General features: G+C 47.6%; 4 protein-coding genes across 7 annotated transcripts; 3 read left to right on the top strand and 1 right to left on the bottom strand.

Annotated features, from left to right (window-relative positions):
- The first annotated feature begins 249 nt into the window (after positions 1 to 249).
- On the top strand, positions 250 to 9,986 carry si:dkeyp-68b7.12 (rho GTPase-activating protein 30). 4 transcript variants are annotated; one of them, XM_053883330.1, is made up of 14 exons: positions 250 to 436; positions 3,056 to 3,268; positions 4,257 to 4,359; positions 4,433 to 4,577; positions 4,679 to 4,761; positions 4,837 to 4,944; positions 5,045 to 5,163; positions 5,463 to 5,637; positions 5,819 to 5,916; positions 5,980 to 6,051; positions 6,775 to 7,347; positions 7,424 to 7,614; positions 7,682 to 8,211; positions 8,897 to 9,986. In XM_053883330.1, the coding sequence occupies exons 2-14, from the start codon at positions 3,181 to 3,183 to the stop codon at positions 9,720 to 9,722; spliced, it is 3,111 nt and encodes a 1,036-aa protein (XP_053739305.1). In that variant the 5' UTR covers positions 250 to 436; positions 3,056 to 3,180; the 3' UTR covers positions 9,723 to 9,986. The 4 variants fall into 4 exon arrangements, with proteins under 4 accessions (XP_053739305.1, XP_053739304.1, XP_053739303.1 ...); XM_053883329.1 differs by lacking the exon at positions 250 to 436 and adding an exon at positions 2,564 to 2,663; XM_053883328.1 differs by lacking the exon at positions 250 to 436 and adding an exon at positions 2,594 to 2,767.
- Positions 9,987 to 10,676: 690 nt separating this feature from the next.
- On the top strand, positions 10,677 to 16,697 carry LOC128769434 (zinc finger protein ZFP2-like). Its single transcript, XM_053883146.1, has 4 exons — positions 10,677 to 11,045; positions 12,326 to 12,862; positions 12,925 to 13,644; positions 13,700 to 16,697. Exons 1-4 carry the CDS (start codon positions 10,805 to 10,807, stop codon positions 14,344 to 14,346), a joined length of 2,145 nt encoding a protein of 714 aa, XP_053739121.1. The 5' UTR covers positions 10,677 to 10,804; the 3' UTR covers positions 14,347 to 16,697.
- Positions 16,698 to 18,022: 1,325 nt separating this feature from the next.
- On the top strand, positions 18,023 to 19,917 carry LOC128769879 (zinc finger and SCAN domain-containing protein 5A-like). Its single transcript, XM_053883931.1, has 4 exons — positions 18,023 to 18,318; positions 18,457 to 18,518; positions 18,595 to 18,688; positions 18,819 to 19,917. Exons 1-4 carry the CDS (start codon positions 18,114 to 18,116, stop codon positions 19,718 to 19,720), a joined length of 1,263 nt encoding a protein of 420 aa, XP_053739906.1. The 5' UTR covers positions 18,023 to 18,113; the 3' UTR covers positions 19,721 to 19,917.
- A 1,303-nt stretch (positions 19,918 to 21,220) lies between these two features.
- On the bottom strand, positions 21,221 to 25,088 carry pnp5b (purine nucleoside phosphorylase 5b). Its single transcript, XM_053883230.1, has 6 exons — positions 24,948 to 25,088; positions 23,351 to 23,520; positions 23,182 to 23,285; positions 21,931 to 22,106; positions 21,686 to 21,876; positions 21,221 to 21,623 (listed from the first exon to the last, which is right to left on the bottom strand). The coding sequence occupies exons 1-6, from the start codon at positions 24,965 to 24,967 to the stop codon at positions 21,412 to 21,414; spliced, it is 873 nt and encodes a 290-aa protein (XP_053739205.1). The 5' UTR covers positions 24,968 to 25,088; the 3' UTR covers positions 21,221 to 21,411.
- Positions 25,089 to 25,540: the final 452 nt, after the last annotated feature.

Here is a 25,540-nt window from a genome sequence, read left to right as displayed (position 1 = left end):
AGAGCAGAGTACTGTGTACTATATTGTGACATAGTAAACCTAGTGTGGATGGGAAATTTACCTTCTTCAACGTTTCCTTCAATCCACAAAATCTTTTTCAACTAGGTTTTAGTTGTGAAGCCCCTTGCTGTTGTTGTGGAATTCCTTGACTTCAATAAAGAGAGCAGTGTCTTTTAAGAATATTTATTGAAGAATCTTTGCAAAGAGAGTGAGAAGACAAGTTGACAGTATGAAGTTGAAACTCTCACTGAGGAATTCTCAGCGAGCGTACACTTTATTCGCTGGACAGGAGGGATTCACAATAACATTGGAGATAACAAGCAAGAATGCAGCAACAACCCTGCGCATCTGTGAGAAGCTCAGTCTGCACTCGGAGTTCTGATAACAAGGAGGAATGGAAAAACAACAACAATGAGGCAGCCTTCACCAGTCACCAGTAAGTGTGGAGAATGAAGAGTGGTGTGTACTGGGTCAGACAAAACAGTTAAGGACGGACCTACACGTACCAGTGACCTGATGCCACTCCGTCTGTGGGGAAGAACCTGATATAAGCTCCTCCCACAGATCCAAAGAGCATCATGGGCCGACCCGAATCCAGCATCACTTGACCATAGCAGATAGTCACTTTTGTCGTACACTGAGGAGTTGGCCGAAAACAAACATGTAGCAGCGACCCATTCAACATAAGCTTCCATGAGGCAGGCAGAAGAGGTGTTTGGAAATTTACCACAAGTGTTATCGACAAGTTTGTTGCATTTGGCATTCTGACCTCAAAAGAGTCGGTTACATTGCTGTGTATTGTACTTGTATTTGGAGTGATTTGGTTCTTAAAAGTCAGTCTGGTACTGTCAGGTACAGAAGTCACGTGTGCAGCACAGTGCAGTCTGTCAGGAGTCATCACATCTGAGTCGAGTCAGTCTGTCAGGAGTCATCACATCTGAGTCACTCTGTCAGGAGTCCTCACATCTGAGTCAAGTCAGTCTGTCAGGAGTCATCACATCTGAGTCAGTCTGTCAGGAGTCCTCACATCTGAGTCGAGTCAGTCTGTCAGGAGTCCTCACATCTGAGTCAGTCTGTCAGGAGTCATCACATCTTAGTCACTCTGTCAGGAGTCCTCACATCTGAGTCGAGTCAGTCTGTCAGGAGTCCTCACATCTGAGTCGAGTCAGTCTGTCAGGAGTCCTCACATCTGAGTCGAGTCAGTCTGTCAGGAGTCATCACATCTGAGTCAGTCTGTCAGGAGTCCTCACATCTGAGTCAGTCTGTCAGGAGTCATCACATCTTAGTCACTCTGTCAGGAGTCCTCACATCTGAGTCGAGTCAGTCTGTCAGGAGTCATCACATCTGAGTCAGTCTGTCAGGAGTCCTCACATCTAGTCGAGTCAGTCTGTCAGGAGTCATCACATCTGAGTCAGTCTGTCAGGAGTCCTCACATCTGAGTCGAGTCAGTCTGTCAGGAGTCCTCACATCTGAGTCACTCTGTCAGGAGTCCTCACATCTGAGTCAGTCTGTCAGGAGTCATCACATCTGAGTCAGTCTGTCAGGAGTCCTCACATCTGAGTCACTCTGTCAGGAGTCCTCACATCTGAGTCAGTCTGTCAGGAGTCCTCACATCTTAGTCACTCTGTCAGGAGTCCTCACATCTGAGTCACTCTGTCAGGAATCATCACATCTGAGTCCAGTCAGTCTGTCAGGAGTCATCACATCTGAGTCAGTCTGTCAGGAGTCATCACATCTGAGTCAGTCTGTCAGGAGTCATCACATCTGAGTCAGTCTGTCAGATATGGTTGTGCTGTTTTCAAAATGTGGGCGGCCAGTTGTACCCACCAGTTGTACACATACACCAGAGGTCTACATTGAAATTGAAGACAATTTAAATTCCCATCTGAATTTTGATGGGTTACTGACAACCCAGTTGGTGTTGATGTTATAAAGAGGAAGCATGTCTTTGTAATCCTGGGCGGTCTACCCACGTCTGCCACTGGTCCAACGATCGTCCTGGGATCCCACTTCTGACACCAAGTTTGTTGTGGAATTTGGAAGTTCACAGTATGAAGTTGAAACTCTCACTGAGGAATTCTCAGCGAGCGTACACTTTGATCACTGGACAGGAGGGGTACACAGTAACATTGGAGATAACAAGCAAGAATGCAGCAACAACCTTGAGCATCCGTGAGACGCTCAGTCTGCACTCGGAGTTCAGACTCAGAATCCGATTTATTGCCATTGTCAGTGGGGATCGCACCAACTAGGAAAGTGCTTTGGAATAAAATAAAATAAAATAAAATAAAATAAAATAAAATAAAATAAAAAGGCTGATCTCGAATTCAACAGTCAGGAGGAATGGTTTAACAAAAAACAACGAGGCAGCCTTCACCAGTAACTTTCCATCAGTCTGAGCAATGTCAAAACTTCCCATTAATCTGAACAGTAATAATAATGTTTCCATCACGCAGTGCTGCAACCCACCCAGATGAGGTCAGTCTGATTGACAGCAGCACTGACAGATGCAACATGCGGGTGCAGCGAAGTGATTTCTCTGTTAAGCGCGGAACAGAGAAAGCGCAAGAGAAGCAGACACACGCAGGAAGTCAACAGGGGAAGTTTGGTGGTTTCTTGCATCATCATTTATGCTGCTGTTTGTTCGCCATTACAGAGAGAAGGTAGAAACCTTTTGACTAACTTGTCAGTTTGTTAGCTCAGAAATCTAGAAGTAGGGAGGAGAGCAACGCTGGCTGGAGCAGGTGGCGTGGGAAAAGTGCGGAAGGTATGATTTCTGGTCTTAGCACTTCCGCTTTAGTGTCAGCGACTGCCGCACAAGCTGAGAGAGTGGACCTCACATGCGCTGGTCTGGATCCAGTTCGAGGTGGGTCCAAGAGTGTAGGGGAGATGATCAGGATTTGTAAGGGCACCGCTCTCAGGGGCCATTAAAGAGAAGGAGCAGAGGACTAGGGTGTGGCCTCTCATTCGAAAACTGCCTCACGAGGAAGTGGACTGCCACATCTGCCTGTGAGAAGCGGCTGGACTCTCACCTGCCATTTTCTCTCTGCTGCAGGGTGGAAGATGACCCGCGGGTTTCATTTAGAGAGGGAAGACTTTCTGGCTAAATGAAGCAGCTTCGGCTCTGAAGCGACCGTGTGACGACAGGCCTGAATGTGAGCGAAGCAGCAACAGGAAGCCATGAGGAGAGTCCGGAGAAAAGTGGCGAACAAAGACAAGGTGTTCGGATGTGACCTGCTGGAGCATCTGAGCGCCTCTGCACAAGAAGGTGAGTTTGAAGGACAGATGGCATAAGCACATCGTCCCAACACAACTTGGCTTGTCTTTGGTAGTCTGTGGGTCGGGTCTCTTATTTAAGCCACCCCGACAGGAAACACTTGGATGACACTGATTGACCTGCTCCCCTCTCTCATGTATGTCTCGCCTCGGGACACTCTACTAGGAGTTTGGAGGTACACCCCAGGCAACCATGCTCTTTAACCTTGTGTTGATCCTTGGGCTCAGGGTCATCTTTTGGGTGCCACCCGAAGACTTCCCTACTGGTGCCTCTTTAACCGCAGCTCATAGTTTTCTTCCTTCTTTCCTTGAGGTCTCATACCAGGTAGAACCTTGCTTTTTCACCCTTTTCCTCCCAATCCAAGTACCTTTTCAGTGACCCATCAATGTTCCCTGGGTCAACCTGTTGGACCAACTTAACTGACCTTGCCCCAGACGGTAGCTTCCCTAGGATCAGCAGGAAACAAACCATTACCACTCTTGTGCTTCATCCAAGGGCTATACAAATCCATGGCGTCACCCCAAGTACTAAACACATATCATCCAATGCCCTTCGATCCAGGGAACCTTTAACCCCTGAAACTCAGATTCCAGATTCCAGCACCTTCATCAGGGCATCAAAAGCTTGCGCTGGAATTGTGGCATTCCCACACACACCAGGTCATCCATATGCCTGTTTTCCGGTCAATCCCTTCTTCCAGTCAAAAGGTGTTCCTCACCAAGACAGGGGACAACTCTCCTCCCTCAAACCCCAAGGGTAGCTAGCAAGAAGTCAAAGATGAAGCTGTCTTGCTTGAAGGAACCCTACAAACCTCCCCCAGTGGCCAGCCCCATACCAAGGCAGATGTTCCCCTACCTCCCCTACTCTTCTGCTGACACAGAAGTAGCTGGGGAAATCGAAGCAGCCCCTTCCACCATGGTTTTTTTTAATCGTCCAGAAAGTTTATATACTCAGTAACCCAGCCTTTGGTTGTTCTTAGTTCCTCTGGTGCTTCGCTGCTGCAGTGAGTTCGTTGAGCAACATGGGATTGTCGACGGAATTTACCGTTTGTCTGGAGTCTCGTCCAACATCCAGAAGCTCAGGTATGTCCCGAGGAACTAAGAGGTGTTCACTGCAGCTCTATCATGTCTGTGATGTCTTTTTGTGTTTGGGCAGGAGCGAGTTTGAGAGCGACGGCACTCTGGATCTCAACAAGGATCTGTACTTGCAGGACATCCACTGCGTCAGCTCGCTGTGTAAGGCCTACTTCAGAGAGCTCCCCAACCCTCTGCTCACCTACGAGCTCTACGACAAGTTTGCGGTAAGTGATGTCCAGAGGAGCAAGGATGGGATCAGACATGCGAGAGGGTGTCTCTTTATCTAGACTTTGTCGTGTCCTTCTGAGACGAGCCTTTGTTGCAGGAGGCCGTGGCCATCCATCTGGAGGAGGAGCGCCTGGTGAAGATCAGGGACGTCTTGAAAGAACTCCCCCTGCCACATTACAGGTCCAAATCTGAAACACATCTGTCCGACCATACTGTCGTTTCCACTGGCGTCAAATCTCGGTATTTTCCCTGCAGGACTTTGGAGTTCCTGATGCGTCATCTGGTCAAAATGGCATCGTACTCCTCTGAGACCAACATGCATGCCAGGAACCTCGCCATTGTCTGGGCACCAAACTTGCTCAGGTCAGACTACAAGATGTGGGATCATTTCTGGGCCATACCACTTTTCTAGCTTGGTGAGGAGCACAGTTAGGCACTGTATGAATTGACCTTGTTTTTCCAGGTCCAAGGACATCGAGACGTCAGGATTCAACGGCACAGCAGCATTCATGGAAGTCCGAGTTCAGTCCATCGTGGTGGAGTTCATCCTCTCACATGTTGCTCAGCTGTTCCCTGATGCAGGTACGTCACACACACACAGACATGGTTACATTTCTATCTTTGTGGGGAGGTTTCTCATTGACATAACCCTTTCCCCAGCCTCTCACCCTAAACCTAACCAGCCAAAGCAAATGGCTAACCTTAACCATGACGCTGAACCGAACTGAAACCCAATTGTAATGACCCTAGCTTAACCTCGTGGGTCCAGCCAAAGTTACCCATAGTTTAGAATAGTGTTTTGTCAAGAACTGGTCCCCACATAGTAGGATAAACAAGCACATGCACATACCACACACACTTACACATCTGTCTCTTCCCAGGGGAATCAGCTGAGTGGAGCAAGTCCCTCCCCTCGCCGTCAGCGACGACGAATCAGGAGGAGGGATTCTTCAAACCCTTCTCCTCACACATGCTGAGGAACATCGGAAACATTGGTCCAGGTGACGGACCTTTGCCCATGCAGCCGTACCACGCCATCATCGAAGGCACCGACAAGTGAGTTGCTGGTTCAATTCCAGGATCGACCGAATACAGGTCATTGAGAGCCTGAGACACCGGTGGTGAACTGCCGTCACTGTCCCTGTCAGATGTTTCAGGAACTTGGTCTTGTGGTCTCACAGGAGGAGCAGAGCCATGATCTGCAGGTCTGAAATATGTTTTGTTGTTGTCCTTCTAGGAGGAAAGGATCTCTTAAAGGACGTAAGTGGATGTCCATCTTCAACATCGGAGGACGGTTCCAGGACCAGAAGAAACGACACAAACACTCGGCCAAAGGTGCAGCAGGAGACAACAACACTGCCGTGAGATGCTGACACTGACCGAACGTCTCTCCTGCAGAGAAGGACCGATCGACTCTGAGGCCGGCCAGGAGCATGGACTCACTCAGCTCGCAGCTGCACTCTACAGACGGTGAGGAGAACCATGTGGATTCATGGCAAAAACAATATAAATGATGAAGATTTTTAAGTATACATTAAAAAATAGTTTCAGACATTGATTGAGGAAAAAAATGTTTTCAGTAAGTACTCTTTAATGTTAAAAGGGAAATGTGAAGTTTTAAAACCGAAATATTGCTGCTTCTTTTTAAATTTTAAATCTGATCTGTCAAAACACAAATTGAGAAATTATATTCAAAATTATTGAAAATGATTTAAGCTTTTATACAGAAAGACGGAATGTAAAATTATAATGACATATATGTTTTTCTTAACAAAAACCTTTCAAGATGAAATGACAAACTGCAAATAGATTTATTAGGTCCAAAACACATGAATAAGAATGATGAAATTATTAATATTTGGAAGTACTATGACATTTTGTGATTAGTTAGTTTTGTTATTAAACTTATACTCAAAAATTTGGGTCAGATTTTTTCTTCTTTTCTTCTTTTTCTTCTTTTACCAAATTTCTGTGTAAAACAATATTTTAATATTCTATATTTTCTATATATATGATATAATGCTATATCAAAATGGCTACATTCGTTGTGTAACACGAGCAGTTTAAAACACCAAATTTGTGTTTGAGATTTACACTATAAAAGCCACTTTACAAGTTTTAATTGTATTTTTCAATCAAACCTCAGTCAGGATTGTTTAAGGTTTTGGACTCACAACAGTTCTGGTCTCTCAGGGCCCAGAGGTTCCGCCTCGGCGACTCCCTCCAACAACAACTTTGTCGTTCCGGCTCAATCTTCTCCGGCAGGAGGCGGCAGTGAGTACGCCATCACCTTCCGGCGGGGAACCGGACTGGTGGTCGGGGGTACTCAGGGCACCTACACCGCTCTGGACCCTGATGCTCCCGGGGCTCAGGATTCAGACGGGATCCAGTCCAGGTCCCCGGGACTCACCACGAAAGCTGGACGGAGGGCGGCGATGCACATCACGGGACCCACCCTGGTCACCGTGCCGCTCCACATCACCTCCAACCTGGCCCAGGGTCTGCTGCAGGGCGGCGGGGCGGACCGGGTCGTCCACCGCAGCAGGCAGAAGGGGCGAGGAGAGGAGGAGGTAGGAGACAAGGAGAGGAAGAAGGACAGCAGCGTGGCTGAGGAGAAGGTGGCAGTGAAGGAGGATGGAGAAGGTGTGGAGGAGAAGATGGGAGGACAGGAGGAGGAGGAGCAAGGAGAGCAGACTCCTGCCAGAGGCAGTGTCAGGTCCAGCTCTCATCAGGACCAGGAGACTCCAGATGCCGGAGAATACGTCGGTGAGTTCCCGACTTCTCCCACAGATTCTCGTGGATGAAGTTTTTCATTCTTTGTTTCTCATGACTTGTGTGTCAGATATGAATCCTGTCTTTCCTGAGGACACCCAGCAGGGGGCAGCAGAGGAGGACAGCGCGTGTGACGACGTTCTAAACTCCACTGAAATAGTTGAGGAGGAACTTTCCGGCTACGTCCAAGACAACTTTGAGTTCCTGGACCAAATGGACTGCAGCGTTCTGGACCACATGGATCACGGCGCCCCCTATCAGGTGAACATACCTCTCCTATTGCGAGAAATAATTACGACCCCATGTGACCTCGCTGTTCCCTCCCCAGGTCCGGGAGTTCTCCGTGGAGCCTCCAGGTCACACTGACAATGAGTATGAGCTCATGGAGCAGACCTCCCATGATGCACCAGTGCTGCGCTCCCACCTGGACCCGGGTCACGACCCGCACCGGCGCCTCAGCGTCAGCACACACCGACACACTAAGTCTCTCAGTCTCCCGTACATGACGTCACCGGTGTGTCCGCCTGAGCAGTCCAGCTCCGACGAAGACGACAATGAAGATGATGATGATGATGACGATGAAGATGAATACAGCAGTGGTGACGACAACCTGCTGATGAAAAGTCTCCCCCCGGATTTTTTATTCAACCTGTGCGACCGTCAGGATGGAGAACTCCAGCAGAGACGGGTCTCTGGAGGAGGTGGGGAGGGAGGAGAGGATGATGATGGAGAGGAGGAAGGTGAGGAGGAGGAGATGGAGGAGAAGGCGGGAGGGGAGCATGATCTGACACACCTGGGTGAGGAAGAGCAGGTCGGTGAAGGCGAGGAAGAGGAGCAGAGAAGAAAGCAAAGCCACAGGTGAGAAGATTTCTCAAGACGAAAAGGTTTATTTGAAATACACTTCCACGTCACTTCAAATACTTGATTTTTGAATCTCTTATTCAAACATTTTGAATAATAATCTGAGCTCATACAATACAATACAATACAATACAATAGAAATGATATTAGAAAATATTTTTGCAAAGTTTATCAGTGTGAAATAATAAAACAAAAAATGTGCATATTATTACAGACAACAAAATATAAGATTTATATAACAAAATGTCATTTTCCACAGCAAAGGAAGATAGTATTTCAGCGAGATGAGTGCAAAACTATTATAAATGAATGAGAATTTGTGATGAAGATGACAAATCAGCAACATTATTTGCAACACTAGAAGTACATTTTTGTATGAAATTTTAGCATGGAAGCTAATTCATCCATCAGTTCAAAGGAAGAATGATTGAAAAATAACATTTAAAAAAAACATAAAAAATTTTTGTATACGTCAGATAACAAGAGACTTGTCAGGGGGAATGTAATACATTTGTAATGATTTAAAAAAAAAAAACATCATCACAAATATATTATTTAAATGATCAAATAAATACATCAGTTGAAAATCTGAAATGTTGAACATGCCGACAAGCATAGTGAACTCTGGTTTCCTCCCTCCCAGTGTCACCACAGATGAATCAAAAGTGTTTCTTCTCTGCAGGGTGATGGATCTCCACCAGGTTCTGGGCGACAGTGACGATGATGAAAACGATTTTCCTCCTCCACCGCCCGACTGTTTGGACTTTCCCATCCTGACGGCTGAAGACGAGGAGAACTTTCTGGCGGCTGCAGGGAGTGAAGAAGAGCCGAGGGACGCAGAGGACATTCCGCCACATTATGAGGAAGCGGATGGGTTTAGCGGTGAGATGTTAGCTGATGGTCCTCCTCAGGAGGAGTCAGGTTCCTGTGAAGGAGAGGAGACGGTTGGAGGAAGGAGTCTGGTGACAGATGAGGAGGAACCGATGGAGGAACCAGAGGAACTCTGTAGTGGCAACATTTGGGAGGAACTGGAGGATGTGATCTGTGAAGTGATAGAGGATGAGGAGAGAAGTCGGACAAAGGAGGAGACTCTGGATCATGTGACCGACATGAAGGGGTCAAAGCAGGTCACTGAAAAAGTGAGAGATGAGGAACGCTCAGGAAGCGACGTCCAACTTCCCGCACCGACTCCAGAAGTCCTCACTGATGGACGAGAAGGTTGGGCGCCTGAAGCAGTCGCTCGGACGCTGGTCGTCTCCAAAACCCCTTGGGTGAAGGTCTACCAGGCCAAGGCCGTCCCAGTGGTGCCGCCCAAACCTCAGCACTGCAAGATTGCCGCCATGACGCTGCGACAGCGGCTGAGCGAGCAGGTGGACGAGGAGAGGGAGAGCAAGGCCGCCGACCGCAACAGTCCCGTCAGCATGTGTTTCGATGAAGCTGTCGCCATAGCAACCATGAGGCGGGAGAAGAAGGAGCGTCAGTGGGAGTGGGGCGGCGACTCGCAGTAGACAGGGAGGACAGTGGACTCCTCCTGTGCGTGAGGAGTCCACATGAAAACATGGAAGACGAATACGACACAATTTTTTAACAAAGTACTTTTGAATAATATAGAGATATAAATAAATTTTGACACATAACTTTCTGTATTTTTATTCTTAACTTGGACTTAACTTCTTAAAATTATTTTCTGTTTTTCTTTTTGTTTTAGCGAAGAATTTTACTACAGTATTTAATTTTTATTAGCATTGATTTAATAATGTGTATACAGTAAACAAGGCCTGAAAATTACACAATGGTATTGAATTCTCTTATAAAATATGTTGATATATAATATAAAAAAATGTTTTTGAGTAATTTGTATTTATTTGAATGTTGTGTTTTTCAAGAATTTTCAGAATAATTTCTTTTTTGTTTATGATGTGTGAGACAGGAGCTGCAAGTTGGAGGTTCTTGTGGGAGTTTGAAGTATCGGCTTAATTCAGGAGAAATATATACTGAAAAACTGGACGAAAAAATAGACAAAAAACAAATGTCCAAAGAAAAAGAAAGAAAAAGAAAAAATACACTAATAAATAAACAAAATTCCTTAGATTTAAACTGTAAGAAATAGCAATAATAAACATATTACTCAGAAAAACAAAACGCATTCTTTCGGATAAATCATCTCACATTATTTAAAATAATGGCGAGGCATTGCTGGACCATGAATAATGATCACAAAAAGAAAAATAAAGTGTCTCCAGACGCTTCAATTTTTTGCGTTTTTTTTCAAACCAAAAATAGTGGTGCACTTAATAGTGGACAAAATATACAGTCAAAACACTGCTGCACGTTTTAGATCACGAATGAATTTCATGGACTATAGTTGTTTGCAGGGATGCGCGTGCTGCCCTCTCCAGGTTCCGGTGCGCCGCTCCTCCAGTGTTTACGGGAGCTGCGCTTTAACATCCGCCGTGCTGTTAGCTAGTCAACACAGCTAACCAGCTCTAGCCGGGCAGGAGAGCAGCGGCTGCGGGCTTCGGAACCTCGCCATCTCCAATCCTCGGCCGCGTGTTTTCGGCTCGGTTCGCAGTCGAGGCTCGCCGGAATCATGTCGAGCAGCGGCGTGACTCTGCGGACTCAGATCGCCTCCATCATCGACGTCCTCTCCAAAGCGGCCGTGTCTCAGATCGCCAAAGTTGTGGAGGATGGCATGGTGGTGCTGCGGCTGGAGATGTGTCAGCGAGAGAACGAGATCAAGATCCTCAAGAGCAACATCGAGGTGCTGCACCGGGAGCTGAAGGTGGCGCGGCAGAGGGGGGCGCCGAGAGCCGAGCTGCGGGGGAAGGACGGTGAGCGCCGCGGAGCCAAACACGCCCTTTCACAGCCCCGCGTCCACCGAGCCACCCTCGTCCTCCCTGGAGCCGAGCCCTCCACGGGCACCTTTGTTACGAGCGGGGGATCAAACGCACTTCCCGGATCCCCTCTGGACGAGTATCATGTTTCCAGAAAACACCTCCTTCACCCATCATGAGGTGGACGCGAGCTTCCATTGCTGCTCTCTGTCTGCGACTACATGTAATCTTGAACCTCTCCGGCCACTGGATGAGGATCAAAGCAGCCAAAATACATTCCCAGCCCTCTGACTTGAGGTTTCCACAGTGATCCCGACGAGCTTCCCACCCGAGCTATGGAGCCTAGCTGCATTCTACTCCCCCTTTTTCCTACTGTACTGGCTGCTGCCCTGTAATTTGGCTGCTCCCAAGTGAAATCCATTGTTTTGATGGCTTCATTTTTGTTTGACTCATTGACTCAGACTCAGCTTAGGGAGTGATTTCTCAACACTTCCTCCCTCCAGAAAGCTTTGTGACTGCGCTCTGGCTGGAGAACGACTCGTGTGCCCTCGGTCAGAGCTGAAGTGGCTGGATCGGTCACAGGAGCTTTTCAGGAACTGTTTTTCAGTCTTGAAGAATCTCAGTATAAAATAACATTTAGGAACCTGTGAAATTATATATTCTAATTCGTACAAGTTGCACCCGAGTGTAAGTCGCAGGACTGGTGAAGAAAAACTGTGACTAATCAGTCTGGGAAATACGGTAGATCCAGACATAGCTCCTGCTCTGTAGGAAGATCTGCTCTCCAGACATAGCTCCTGCTCTGTAGGAAGATCTGCTCTCCAGACATAGCTCCTGCTCTGTAGGAAGATCTGGTCTCCACACATAGCTCCTGCTCCGTAGGAAGATCTGGTCTCCAGACATAGCTCCTGCTCCGTAGGAAGATCTGCTCTCCAGACATAGCTCCTGCTCTGTAGGAAGATCTGCTCTCCAGACATAGCTCCTGCTCTGTAGGAAGATCTGGTCTCCAGACATAGCTCCTGCTCTGTAGGAAGATCTGGTCTCCAGACATGGCTCCTGCTCTGTAGGAAGATCTGGTCTCCAGACATGGCTCCTGCTCTGTAGGAAGATCTGGTCTCAGCGCCATGAAGCTTGATGGTCCACACTGAAACTCTGTTGGGGGTGAGGGAAAGATGTAGGAGTTTCTCAGCTGTTCTGCTCCAGGTCTCCAGTAGATGACGGTGCTGCTAAGTCTCTCACCATCTCACCTGTTCTTACACCAGAACTGTCCTCCACAGATGCACCAGGTGGCAGCCAGAATCTCCGGGCCGCACCTGACTCCACGCCCATCCATCCAGACCAAATGATTCCGCCCAAATGTGACGTCCAGGTGAAAACCGAACCAGCAGAAGAGGCAGTGGGTGAGAAGTCTGGACCGTCCAGAGAAGACCAGAAGACACAGGAGCTTCCTCAGTGGAGGCCCACGACACAAGAAGATCCCGCATCCAAACACTTCCTTCATTTAGGACCCGGCGCCCTGCAAAGTCTTCCCGTCCAGGAGTCCCGGCTGATCTGCGGCTCCCCCTTCCAGGGCGGTCTGTCCATGGGTCAGCACCGGAACCTGTACAACGCGGTGCGGCGGAGGACGGTGAAGAGGCTGATGTTCAAGAAGGGCTTCCTGTGTCCGTACTGTAACAAGTACTTTGAGCGCTCCGGGCACCTGGAGCGGCACAAGAGGATCCACACCGGAGAGAAACCGTACCGCTGCGACATCTGCGGGAAGCGCTTCAACCAGAACTGCAGCCTGAAGGAGCATCTGAAGATTCACCGCAGATGTAAGTGGCCATCCTCTCACAGAAGACGTCTCCTTCCGTGAAGCTAAACTGTCATGTTTCAGCTCTTCAGACCCAACCAGTCGAAATGGAGACGACTCAGGAGGAGAAGTCCAGTACCAATCCCGCTCCTCCAGAGGTCCAAGTCTCCGCCATGGCTGAACCCACTCACCCGAACCAAGAGGAAACGCCGGTGAAGGTGAAGTCAGAACCAGTGGAAGAGAAGATTCCGACACCAAAGCCAACGGAGGAGGCAAAAGAAGCCGAGCCAGAAAACGCTGATGAGAAACTGAAAAAAGAGGACCAGAAGTCCAGTTCTCAAAGACCGAACGGGACGGAGGCCAGGACCACAGATGGGTCTGGAGGTCCGGGCCAGAGCTCCGACGGTTCTGCCGGTCAGAGCTCCATGTCTCTCCCGGGAACGTTGCAGTTGATGCCGCCACATGTGGAAGCTTCTGCCAGCACCTTCAGCTTCTCAGGGAAGCAGTTCAGAGAACTCAACAACAACAGCATGACCCAGACCTTCTACGGACCCGTGGAGCCGCACGACGTGTGGATGGACCCGCTGTCGCACCACCAGCACCAGAGATTCAACTCCTTCCAAATGGTCAAACCCAAAAAGTGCTTCAACTGCACGTACTGCGGGAAGATCTTCGAGCGCTCGGGTCACCTGGAGCGCCACCTCCGGATCCACACGGGAGAGAAACCGTACGGCTGCCACATCTGCGGCCGGTGCTTCAACCAGAAGTGCAGCCTGAAGGGCCACATGAAGACGCACCGTAACGGTAAGGGATCACAAACTCTGCTTTGGTCCCATCTAACCGCTTGTTTGGATCGCAGGTGAGAACTCAGAGCTGCAGGGGGCCATGTTCGGCATGCTTGCCGATCGACCCGTGGAGAACCACGGTGATTCCAAGAGGGCTCTGTTGGACGGGCCGTTCATCAGCTCGTCGTACAGCGAGTCGACCTCGGACCACATCGTGATGGTGAAGCTGGACGGGGACGGCGGCGAGTATTCCACTCCGACCAGGACCCAGGACGGCGCCGCGCCTCCCGAGCACGCTTTCCTCCTCAACGCCAAGAAGGCCGACGGCCCGGCCGACCGCTCCGTCCGGGTCTTTCTGAACGACATGAACTTCCAACTGGTTCCGTCCTCGGCCTCCGGCGACTGGAGGGATTACTCGGCACAAATCAGGGATCTGCCTTTTCTAAACGACAAAATGAAGATGGAGATGCTTCCCGGCGAGCGCTACTCGCTGATGGCGGTGCCGTCCGGGGGTTCGGAGCCCGGCGACCCGCACGTGGCGCACGAGCTCGACTCGCGGCACCAAGACGTCTTTGACTTCAACGTGAGCGGCGCGGGGAGCTACGACGACAACAGCGGCGGCGAGTCCAGCCGCCAGAACTGCTTCATCTGCTCCACCTGCGGTCAGAGTTTTGATACCTTCGATCTGTTCGAGCGACACAGCTGTAAAGACTTCCTCTGAGCTTCCCGCCCGGCTGCATGCGCCACCTTCTGTCATCCTGTCCCTCCATAGTTAAACTCGAGCTCTCTTCCACGTTCAAGCCACAAAACCGCACCACGTTCTCCCTTCATTTATCTTAGTTATGAGTGCTATAACACACAAATCAATGTTCACCGTGACGACCAAACAGCCACGTCGGTTATCATTGTTCAACCTAAATATGATAATGTCACCCACCGGAGCTCTTTTTGTCTGTTCAACAGCTTTTATTTTGAAAGGCTGGATTCGTTTTAATTTATGCCATTTTCATTTTTTGGTGCCTTATTTATGATGCTGTGTCAGTGATTTTTTTTTTGTTGTCGTTTGTTTTCAATCCGTGGGGTCTTCATATAGCGCCCCCTTGGGTTGAACTTCAGGCACTGCGGGTGGCTGAAGCCATCACTCTATACGTGTTCAGGTTAGTTTCATCATTGAGATGCCGTTGAGCTGTTGGCAACCAATTTACACTGAAGCTTAAAGCTGGACTTCACCAAAATTTCAAGTGGCTTTCCCTGAAAAGTGTGTTGTGGAGAAAAGCTAACAGCCCCTGTAGTAGTAATATTTGATTGTCGCCAAAATGTGTGTCATTTCAACCTCATATCGGGCAGATACTCACTTTAATTCTCACACAAAAGCGTTTATTTTGGCAGACACGACAGGAAGAACAATCAAGATGCTGCTAATGCTAACTTTTCTTTGACAAACTTCAGCAGTATTGTGAACAAATGTGAATAATATCAAGATAAAAAAAATCTGAATTAGTAATATCCTGATTTATTTTCCAATTGCAAATATAAAAAATATATATATTGACACAAAAGCTCCTAAGCTCATAACTCAGATGTGCGTACACAGAGTGGGCAGCGTTTTTCAATCCCTTTTCTTTATTTGAAAATCGCTAAATAATAAGTACAAGTACGGTATAATTTCCCGGCTACGTGAGAAGGTGCTGTTGGGTTTGTTGAGACTGAAACCTCACTGTAACTGGGAAGCAGTGTTGTTGTTATTATTGCCTTGTAGTTTCATCTAAACCACGAGTTTTAAAATGAAATTAAGGATCAATGAAGCAGAAATTGATGGAAGCCAACGGACGTTAACTTGCTGATGTCTTGTTTCATGGTACGCAGCTGTGAAGTGTGTAGCTGGCGTTTGATCCCACGTCCTATAATCTCCATTCACTGTTCACGTCACTTGGGCATTTACTTTTGCTTTCTTCACACTCTTTAATTCAATCCTTACAATCAGATTTGTGTGAAACAAGCCCTTGAATGTTCAGCTTTTCTTTGCCTTTTTTAATCATCTTGTCATGACTGAATGAATGTGAATCTGGATATTATATATACAATAAAAAAAACTTGAGTTCCTGGGGCCGACTCAGTATACAGTAGTAACATGTATGTATGTCCACAAGGGGGCAGCATTTCGAGAGGCGCGGCCATTGTCTTGTGTTGCAGTATGTTGGAATCGGTTTTAAAGTTCAAGTCAGAAGCTGGAAACCTGCCGTTCACCGTTTTTATTGCCAAATGGAAGATTAAGAAAAAAAAAACTTGTCTTGTTAGCTGATAGCGATAGAGGCTGTTTCCGCCGTCTGTTTTGATTTGTTGGTACTGTTTTTTTCGCGACGTCTTGTGACCAATGGGAGCAGTTCCTGGCTGAAAGTGTAACTGTTTATCACGTTGCTGCTGCTGATTCATCACTTCAGTCAATTCCAGAAATCACTGAGGAATGTTTAGCGACTATTCTGCAAGGAATATTTCAAAATCCCCAAATAGAATCGGGAATTTTCCCATGTGTCACGTCAACTGAATGTCATCATTTTGCCTTTGTTTTTGTTTGAAGTTTGTTGAGCTGTGACTTTTCATGTGGAGAGGTTTGTGATGTCCTTTGATGAACGGGTGAACGCATGAAGGAGGAACCCGAAAATATCACAGAACCAACAAGAGCCCGACTCTTGTGTCTGGCAGCGGAACAAAAGTCGGCACGTGCTGATCACTCCATCTCCACTAGGGGCGCAACAGAATCAACAAACAGAATCCCCAGAGGGCTTTATTTTTTACAAACCTGATGGTCATTTGGAAAACAGTTTGATATACTTCCGTGTTTCGTAGCCGTGTGTGTTTGAATTATTTGGCGACTAAACGAGTGGGGGCTGTTTCCTCTGGGTCCTAGTGCCTGTCTCTCTTCTTCTCGGTTTCATTGTTAAAAAAAAAAAAGTGGATCTGGTCCAACTGCCTTCCATAAATTATGATCCTGACACCGGCTGGAAAAGTGGTGTCGTCGTGGCCAACAGTTGACTGAAGTGTTTGTCTACAGAGGAAATTTCTGTGTTGAAATTAAACGGTTTATTCTCATCAAGAACTTTGCTTCATCATTTCAAAACAATAGAAAGAGGAACTTTCACTTACAACCCTTTTACAGTGCTTTTTTTTATTGCGGAGAGGGAAACTTCCACACATCGACCACTAGGAGGAGCTGTGACGGAGACTCTCAGCTCGTGCTGTGCTTGATCCCACTGACATTTATGTGTGACATGGACCATGTGCTGTGGATGTTCTTCCTCAAACGCCTGACAATGTGCTGCGCTGGTTTGTGGAACTGTGACCTCGTTTGTCAGACTTTATTTACTGAGTCTATTTCCGACATACGAGTTTACCCAAGTCTATTTTTGACCGGGTGGTGTTCTGACTCTTTCAAACACAGAGTTTATATCCTGAAGCTCCAGTGAAGTCTATTTTTTTTTACTGCGTAAAATACTTTCAAAAGTTTGTCTTTGTGATTGAGGAACTTGAGGTGGTCATTTTAGCCCTTCACCAAGTTCAACATTTCTCACTTGTTTCTAGAACAATCTGACAGATTTTTGACTTTAAACATTTTGAAATGTTTGGAATGAGTCGCCTTTTATCTCCACTCAGTCTTGGGGCCTCCAAGTCTTGGTCTAAGGCTTGGACCTCTGCACACTCTGGTCTTGGACAGGTCTTGGGTAAAGTGGTCTCGATTACAAGGAGAATGCAGGCAGTGAAGTCTGGACCTCTATACCTAAGCTGCTGCCCCCGCGACCTGACCTCCGATCAAGACTGTGGGTGGATGGGTTATTTTCAGACTCTTCTAGAGAAAAACAGACTGTTTGGCCCTTATCTTCTCTCCACTAACATATGGTGAATTCCTAGGGGCCACATCATGAAAGGGCCTCAATAAGAGGGGCTGTCAAACCTGAAGACAGAAAGAATTAGTGTGACTTGAAAACGTTATAACATTTAAACAAGAATAAAAAAGCTGGAATTAGAAATCATTTGTAGTGCTTCTTAGTTGTAAATGGCTGTAGAAAATTATGATAAAGAGATATTTTTAAATGTAATTATTTTTTTGTTAGGGCAATACATTACTTATAATTCAATTCTAATATGAAAAAAAAAGTTTCTAGATGATCAGTTTCGCTCTGACTCCATCAAGGCCACATCAAGGCAGGCGAAGGGCCGAGTGTGGCCCCTTGTCTGATTTATGGTCCGCGTTTTCCGTCCGTGGAGTTCACTTAATTGCGTTTTCATAATTTGAGTTGTTTTTTAAATGGGTTCAATCCCGCTGCGCCTCTGGACTAGTATTTACGGTAGATGTCACCTTCACACGGAAGCGCTTCCTGCTCGCCAGCGGTGGTAAAATGTCCTAGTGCTTCGCCGAGCGCTGTTTTTTAAAGCCACTCCTGCGTTTAACCCCCGTCGTTATTGGCTCGGCGTCCCCCTGGATGGGTCAGCATGGCGTGCATCCCGTTCCAGACCCAGCTCTCGTCCATCATGGAGGTCCTGGTGAAGGCGGCGGTGGCGGAGATCTCCAAACTGGTCGATGACAAATGTGCCTTCCTGCATCTGGAGATCTCCAGGAAGCAGAGTGAGAACGAGCAGCTCAAGAGGAAACTGCAGATGATGGAGGAGAGAAACGCGCAACAGCAGCGGAGCTTCGGTGAGTCACGCGGTATTTTCTCCACGGTGTATCGCACGAGCTAGCCGAGCTTCCAGTTATACCGTTTGTGTGCAATAGATGATGCAGAAATCCGCTTCTGTTTCGGTTTGTTTTCAAAATAAAAGCTTCTGCTTCTAGAAAACTATGCTGAAGGAGGAAGTGATGGTGGGACCTGCCTGGACCCCACTGGAGAGGTCAAGGTGAGGTTCTGAGGAAGGTCTTCAAAACTGTTGTTTTTTTTTTGAGGTTGTGGTGTTTCACCATAGTCTTTGCCAGTTCCCAGAGCTGGAGGACGCCACAGTTTCCTTCACCATCAAAGAGGAGAGTCCAGACGAGGCGCTGTGGATCAGTGACTCAGCAGAACCTGGAGGTCAGTACATGGTCCGCTACATCCTCTCAGTGAAACCTGTGGCCTCCTAGTGGTGGGAAGTGATATGAGCATGAGTCCTTCATAAGCGGTGGAAACAAGGCGTCAGCGAGTGTTGCTCTCTCACCTGCAGCGCTGCAGCTCCGCCCTCCAGCGGGCGCAGAGGGGAGCGGACCGTACCAGCCGGAGCACCGGCTCAGCGTTCCTGAGCTGCCGCAGCAGAAGGCACCCGGCTTCAGCGACCCGTTCCACGCCACTGTGGAGGCCGGCAGCCTGCGACTGACCGTCAAGACCGAGAAGGACGTGGAGCGGTCGGGACTCAGTCAGGAGGGCTGCCCGCATTCCACCACGAAAGCCTCCAGCGCTCTCCCCGATTTCTCCCTGGACGATCGCGAGAACCAGCTGTGGTCGTCCATCATCGAAGGCAGCGAGCTGGATGCGGGTTACCCGGACTTCTCCAGTGTGGTGGACGAGTACTCTGCGACCTTCCCCGACCAAGCTGGTGTGGCCTCCGACACGGTGAAGAGTAACGGAGGGTACAGCAGCGAGTACCTGAAGGACATGCAGCCGTCCAGCTTCCCACCCAGACCTCCGGCGGAGCCTTGTGAGCCTGACAGGGGGAGGACGGCGTACGCGGAGCAGCGTGTGGACGGTGAGGCGACCGCTCGAGAGCAGGTGTTCAAGCCACCGCCGCCCCGCGGCTACATGTGCTCACACTGTGGGAAGGCCTTCGCCCGGGTGACCCAGTTCAAGATGCACCAGCAAACCCACAAGAGGAAGCGGGCCTTCTGGTGCACCGTGTGCGGCAAGAACTTCCAGTGCCTGTCCCACCTGAGCATCCACCACCGGACACACACAGGCGAGAAGCCGTACGTCTGCGGCGAGTGTGGCAAGCGCTTCACGCAGCAGAGCAGCCTGCGGGTCCACCAGCGCACGCACAGCGGCGAGCGGCCCTACAGCTGCGGCCAGTGCGGCAAGACCTTCATCCTCATGCACCACCTGAAGAGACACCGCATCATCCACAGCTACAGCTGAGCGCTGCCCCTACAGTGGCTAAACGTTGAGACCTCCGCCGACTCTTCATCCAAGTATTTATTTGCTCTTGATTCGTTTTTCACTCAGACAGCAACCTTAGGTGACCCGCTCCTCTTCAGGTGGTCGTAATGTTTATTTAACAAGGGACTTTATGCAGCGACGCCCAGCTGACAACTTCTGCGTCTTCAAGCTGAACTGTGAAAAAGCTTTTCTATGAAGTTGTGATGACTTTATTTGTAATAAAATCCAAATCCAAACTGTTTTTTTTCACCGATGTTCTGAAACAACAGTCCGACATAAACAGGGCTCACTTTAGTTCAGGTTTGTCATGTCAGAATTGTTTTACATCCAATTGCATTTTTTGGAAGTCCTTCATTTGTTTTTCCATAATTGGAATTTATTTATTGTTATAGTATTTTAATTATTTTTTTAAAATAATTCTACTTTTTAAATTCATAACAGTGGTATTCATTTATTATTCTTACAAGCAAAACGCCTAGTCAGCTCCAAACTCTAAATTTGACCTTCATAAAATTAAAAAAACATTTTTCCTCTTTTTTTACGTTTTTTTTCCCCGTTAATTTATTATTAAAAATGCTACTTCTAAATGCTTCTTTTCTAATGTGTCACAATGGCGAACGTTTATCGCTCATCCACGACTGGAGATGGCTACAAAGGCTGCCACACGATGGCGCCAGAGGAGACTTGTTACTGACGTCACGAAATGTTTCCCAGCTGACTCACGAACTTCACAATGTTGTTGTTCATATATAGAATTTCCAAATATGGACGTTACTGTCAGAGAAGCGATCAAAGCGTAAATATTTTCAGTAGATACTAAGGAATAATTTTATCTCTGGATGTGACGTCAGAGCTGTCCAGTGTGCCATGTTTGTGGAAGCTTTGTAAGTGATGTAGCAGGTCGTGTGGAGTCACGTGACGGTGAGTGAAACCAGGGCAGAGTCCCGCCACTTCCTCTTCTGAGGAGGATCGAGCCGCCGCCGCAGGCAAACAATAAAATCCTCACCTCTGTGTGAGGCGTTCGAACGTCATGGAAACTTTTTATGAGAAGAGCGAGACGGTTGCGGCGGAGGAGGGAGTCCAGGGACAAGCAAGGAAAGTTTGGGTGAGAGAGAGCAGCGCGAGCCGTGAAGACTGTGGCGTGGCGGCTGCGAGAAAGAGTTCTGATTCACAGACAACACCTGAACGCACCACGGAGGGCGCTCGCGAGTCGATGAGCGGACATTTATTTTGTTATTATTTAGTTTTGACACGTTTATTTTATATTCATAAACTTATAAATTTAAATTTATAAAATTTAATTTTGTGTTCTACTATCTGAATAAGTGAGATTTTACAAAACATGTCGCTTCAATATTTGAAAAAAACCCAACGTTTTTTATATGTAATATTTGTTGCTAGTTATTTGAATGAAAACTGCAGAGAACATGATGGTGCATAGGTGCATAAATGACAAACACATGTGAAGTGAACTGCAGATTCTTTATTTGAGGCCAAGCTTCTCAGTGTGACACGATCGTATAAATAAATCCAGACTTGGTGACGACGGCCCGATGCGCTGGTCGTCTGAGGATCTTGGAATGTAGACGAGCAATAAATAATCTATAAGTTAGCAATTAAAATTTCTTAAAAGTAGAAACCAGGTGGCCCTGAAGGGGGCGCTGTTTGACTCAGGAGCTGTTGTGTTCCAGTCGCCCGATCATGGTGGACACCAGCCGCTCCAGCTGCTCGGCCCTGAGCCGGCCGGTCTCCAGAACCTCCTCGTGGTTCGCCTTCTCGCGGCTGTCGTAGTCCATCACGGCTCGGTTGGAGATGAGCGACATGGCGAAGCAGCGCATCCCGGCGTGGCGGGCGACGATGACCTCGTGAGACGTGCTCATGCCTGAGGGGACGACACACACAGGTCAGACGAGCTGGTGAGCTCTGTCTGGACGGCGAACCCACCAACAGCGTCGGCGCCGAGGATGTGCATCATGCGACACTCGGCGATGGTCTCGAAGGACGGCCCCCCCAGGACACAGTACACGCCCTCCTTCAGGAACGGACCAAAGCCCAGCTCCGCGCCGACGTCTAGAGCCAGCTGCCGCAGCTCGCGGTCGTACGCGTCCGACATGCACGGGAATCGAACCCCGAACCTGAGGGTGACAGTGCGTTACGGACACGGTTCACACAGTGACCTCCTCACCCACCGGTCATCGTTGGGTCCGGCCAGCGGGTTGACGCCGGCGAAGCCTGGCATGTTGATGTGGTCCTTGATGATCATCACGTCTCCGACCTTGTAGTCCTGGTTGAGGCCTCCGGCAGCGTTGGTGAGGAAGACCGTCTTGACCCCCATCAGCTTGAAGACCCTCATGGGCAGCGTGATCTGGACACACAGCTGAGGTCAGGAATCGCACCAGCAACTCAAACACATCCTCCAGATTCTAGATTACAGTTGAAATATTAATGTTTCCACAACAATCTGCTGTGAATGACCACAAGATTATGACCACCTTCATGTCGCGCCTCGGTAGATTTGACACATGCAACTGTCTAGGATCTAATGATGGAAAAAGAAATCATTTGACAAATAACATACTTGAATAAGTGTTAATAAATTTAATTCAATATATGTTTATGAAGGATAACACCATATTAATAAATCAGAAATTTATTATGGATATAATAATATATTAAAATCACAATACTCCAACATAGTTCATACTTTATCTGTTAATATTGAAAATGTATGCATATATTTTAAAAATATTGAAAAACTTTTTTACTTGATAACATGAAAATAACGGTCTATGTAGGAGAAAAATTAATAATTTTGGAAATATATATTTCTTTAATTTGATAATAAAATGAAATTAAAATGGGAAATGAGTGCTTCATATATATAAAAATAGTATTTCACAGGAAACCAAAAATTGAAAGGTGTAGAAAAAATGTATCATTAAAGTTGCCACAAAACTTTGATGATATTTTGAAAAATGAACAATATAATGAAATAATAAAGGATGTCCAGGATTCATTTGATTCAAGTATCAGCTAAAGTCATTGGAAGCTAGTAAAACAGAGGCCGCCATCTTTGTTATGCTGCAGTTGCACAATATGTGTCAGAAACAGAGAGCAATGGAAGAAATCAGTGAGTGAATCTCAGTCTTTACTGGTCATAATGTTTCGGCTGTGTTGGACCAGATGAGGTCTCTCTCACACACACACACAAACACGCACACACACACACACCCACACGTTTGTATTGCTATCCCTGTGGGGATATTGGGAGGTTTCCCATTGACACAGTTATATTGACAGCTATTTTGAAGTTTTCGTCCTCAAATTGGGGTTTGGACCCGTGGGGACCGGCAAAAGGTCCTCACGAGGATAGTGTGTTGTCAGGAATTGGTCCCCACGAGGCAGTATAAACAAGCCCGTGTTCATAGGGCTGCACTCACCTTCTGCACCGGGTAGCCTTCATACAGGTGGAACCTGCCCTGCATGCACACGCAGGGTTTCCCCTGCAGCGTCCCGAACACCAGGCGGCCGGCGTGGCCGTGCACTGCAACACACACACACGCAAGTGTCAGGGGTCAGAGCGGCGCTCAAGCCGGTCCTCGCTCTCACCTGTGCTCTGAGGGAAGTTGGGAATGTCGGAGTATTCAAAGACCTGCGGGTCCTCGAGCATCTGAGCCAGACCCCCGAGGCCCGAGCCACAGACGATCCCCACCTGGGGGCGCACTTGCGTGTTGTCCAGCAGCCAGTCCGCCGTGGCGCGGCACTCCTCGTAGCTGTCGCTGTCGGGAGAAAGACGGAGTCAACGCCAGCGCTTCTCACTTCTCCTGGGAAGAGGCTCATTTCATCAGACAGGAAGTGACTCGTGTCACATCAGACGTGGCGACACTGTCATGTGCAAATGTTTGATAAGAGATGCGTGACACGAATTGGAAGACACGTTATCCTGTCGACCCTCAAGGGCCAGCGATCGAGGCTCGTATGACTGGCGTTTAGAGCGAGAAGAGACTTGTCAGGATTCCCTCCCAGGAGGAACTGGAGAGCCGGTTCAGAGGCGTGAGCCGGACTCAAATGGCTGATCCAAGAACACGGTGTCGTAAAGCCTTATATTGAAGTCAGAGTGCGTTTATTGTGCACTAAAATGGCACGAGGGTGACCTGAAATTTAAGACTCAGCAACAAAACCATTTTCAAACCTGCTGATGTGTTGTGAAGTGAGAACTGAAAATGAAGCAGCGGCTACAAGACTTTGAGACTCGTACCGAAGCCAACACCCTCACACATTGCAGACAGTCTTTACAGCACAAAATGACTAGCGCCGTGTTTTGGTATCTCACGATACGATACGTATCCTGATCCAGACGTGGTGATACGAAGCATATCCAGGTATTTATCTACTAAATATCAACACTATATATTTGACAGTATACAGATATTTTCTTGCACCCCTCAACATGACACAGTACCAGGGACGTACGACGTGCATCTTAATGTCAAACAGGTCGTCTACGAACTCAATTTCTTTCAGGGAAAATGTTCTATAGATGTTTCCCTCATGAAACTAAGTTTTTGCCAGCACTTGAAGCAGGCCACTCTCACGCAGGCTGTAGCGCTGTTTTTGCTTATAAGTAAATAGATAATACAAAGATAATAATAAATTAAATAAACTTGAATAAATTACATTATGTAGATTACGACCAATACCTTTTTGTTGAAAGAATGGGCATTGGAAGAAGTATTTTGTGTCTTTAACACAATTATTTATGCATAAAAACCTTCCTTCCTTTTTGATGCTGACTTTCTAAACATTATCAAACAACCTCGTTTCTTCATTCAATGTCAGTAAAGGAAGATAAGTCGCTGAATATATTCTGTTTGTCGTTTAAAGATCGACGTTTCTGTTGATGAATAGTCCACCTGTGTGATTTACAGCAAATGACGTCACGGAGGATGTGCGTGCGTGCGTGTGAGTACAGAATACGTCGCAAGTGTAAACTGTCGCCACTAAACTTCCATTGCGTCTAAAGGCGTAATAACGGGTTATGAGCGCTCAGGAAAGTTGTAGCCATGGTAATAATAATAATAACAATAATAATGTGACGCGCGAAGCCGGACCTCCATCTCTCCCACGTGTGATGCTGCTTCAGGAGAACAACCAGCGAGGAGGAAGTGGAGATACGTGGACAGAGGACAAGATATGAGGCGCTCACCTTGACTCGGACTCGGACATGATGCAACCGGGATGGAGCCGCAGGGAAGTGTCGGCGTGTGAAGCGGGTTTCCGGATGGCAGGACCTGCTTTTCACTCGACCTCCCCTCCTCCACAGCCCCCGTTTTCCCCTCCTCCCGGGCCACATCCACCAAGCGACGCGTCTGCTAGCGCGCATGCGTGGTGCGGCACTCGCGCTGCGGACTGGCGCGGAGGGAGCAACAAATTTAAAGCGGCAATGATGTTGAAAATGGAGCGGAAGGTGTCCACACTGGGACTGCAATGAGAGGAAGCATAGACATTTGAGACCAAGTTTCCTGGACACGAAACCAGCTCTGAATTCTTTAAGAACTCGCAGCTGCTCGGTTAGAAACGATGACAGTTTAAAAGTAGTAATAATAAACTTCATGTCATCAGTTGTTATAAGATTATGAGACATGCAACTGCTGAAGAACGAGGATTCAATTCGAAAATGGTCCCACTCACTAAAATATTTTTTATATAACGACGTCAGCGAGGGTAAATATTACAGAAAGGAGCGACAAAAATAAAACTGTTGAAGAAAAATGAATTGGAATACCGTAAAAAAAGTAG

This window comes from Synchiropus splendidus, chromosome 13 (assembly GCF_027744825.2).
Source record: "Synchiropus splendidus isolate RoL2022-P1 chromosome 13, RoL_Sspl_1.0, whole genome shotgun sequence".
In the NCBI taxonomy this organism is placed as follows: Eukaryota; Metazoa; Chordata; class Actinopteri; order Syngnathiformes; family Callionymidae; genus Synchiropus; species Synchiropus splendidus.
This window is presented reverse-complemented; position numbering and strand designations above follow the sequence as displayed.

Coding starts and splice junctions, on each gene's coding strand:
- LOC128769434 (XM_053883146.1), top strand. CDS start 10,805: ATGTCGAGCAGCGGCGTGACTCTGCGGACTCAGATCGCCTCCATCATC. Junction 11,046..12,325: donor CGAGCTGCGGGGGAAGGACG/GTGAGCGCCGCG, acceptor TGTCCTCCACAG/ATGCACCAGGTGGCAGCCAG. Junction 13,645..13,699: donor CATGAAGACGCACCGTAACG/GTAAGGGATCAC, acceptor TTTGGATCGCAG/GTGAGAACTCAGAGCTGCAG.
- si:dkeyp-68b7.12 (XM_053883330.1), top strand. CDS start 3,181: ATGAGGAGAGTCCGGAGAAAAGTGGCGAACAAAGACAAGGTGTTCGGA. Junction 4,762..4,836: donor CTCCCCCTGCCACATTACAG/GTCCAAATCTGA, acceptor TTTTCCCTGCAG/GACTTTGGAGTTCCTGATGC. Junction 5,638..5,818: donor ATCATCGAAGGCACCGACAA/GTGAGTTGCTGG, acceptor TTGTCCTTCTAG/GAGGAAAGGATCTCTTAAAG.
- LOC128769879 (XM_053883931.1), top strand. CDS start 18,114: ATGGCGTGCATCCCGTTCCAGACCCAGCTCTCGTCCATCATGGAGGTC. Junction 18,319..18,456: donor GCAACAGCAGCGGAGCTTCG/GTGAGTCACGCG, acceptor TTCTGCTTCTAG/AAAACTATGCTGAAGGAGGA. Junction 18,689..18,818: donor TGACTCAGCAGAACCTGGAG/GTCAGTACATGG, acceptor TCTCACCTGCAG/CGCTGCAGCTCCGCCCTCCA.
- pnp5b (XM_053883230.1), bottom strand. CDS start 24,967: ATGTCCGAGTCCGAGTCAAG. Junction 22,107..23,181: donor AAGGCTACCCGGTGCAGAAG/GTGAGTGCAGCC, acceptor CTGTGTGTCCAG/ATCACGCTGCCCATGAGGGT. Junction 21,624..21,685: donor CCTCGGCGCCGACGCTGTTG/GTGGGTTCGCCG, acceptor TCGTCCCCTCAG/GCATGAGCACGTCTCACGAG.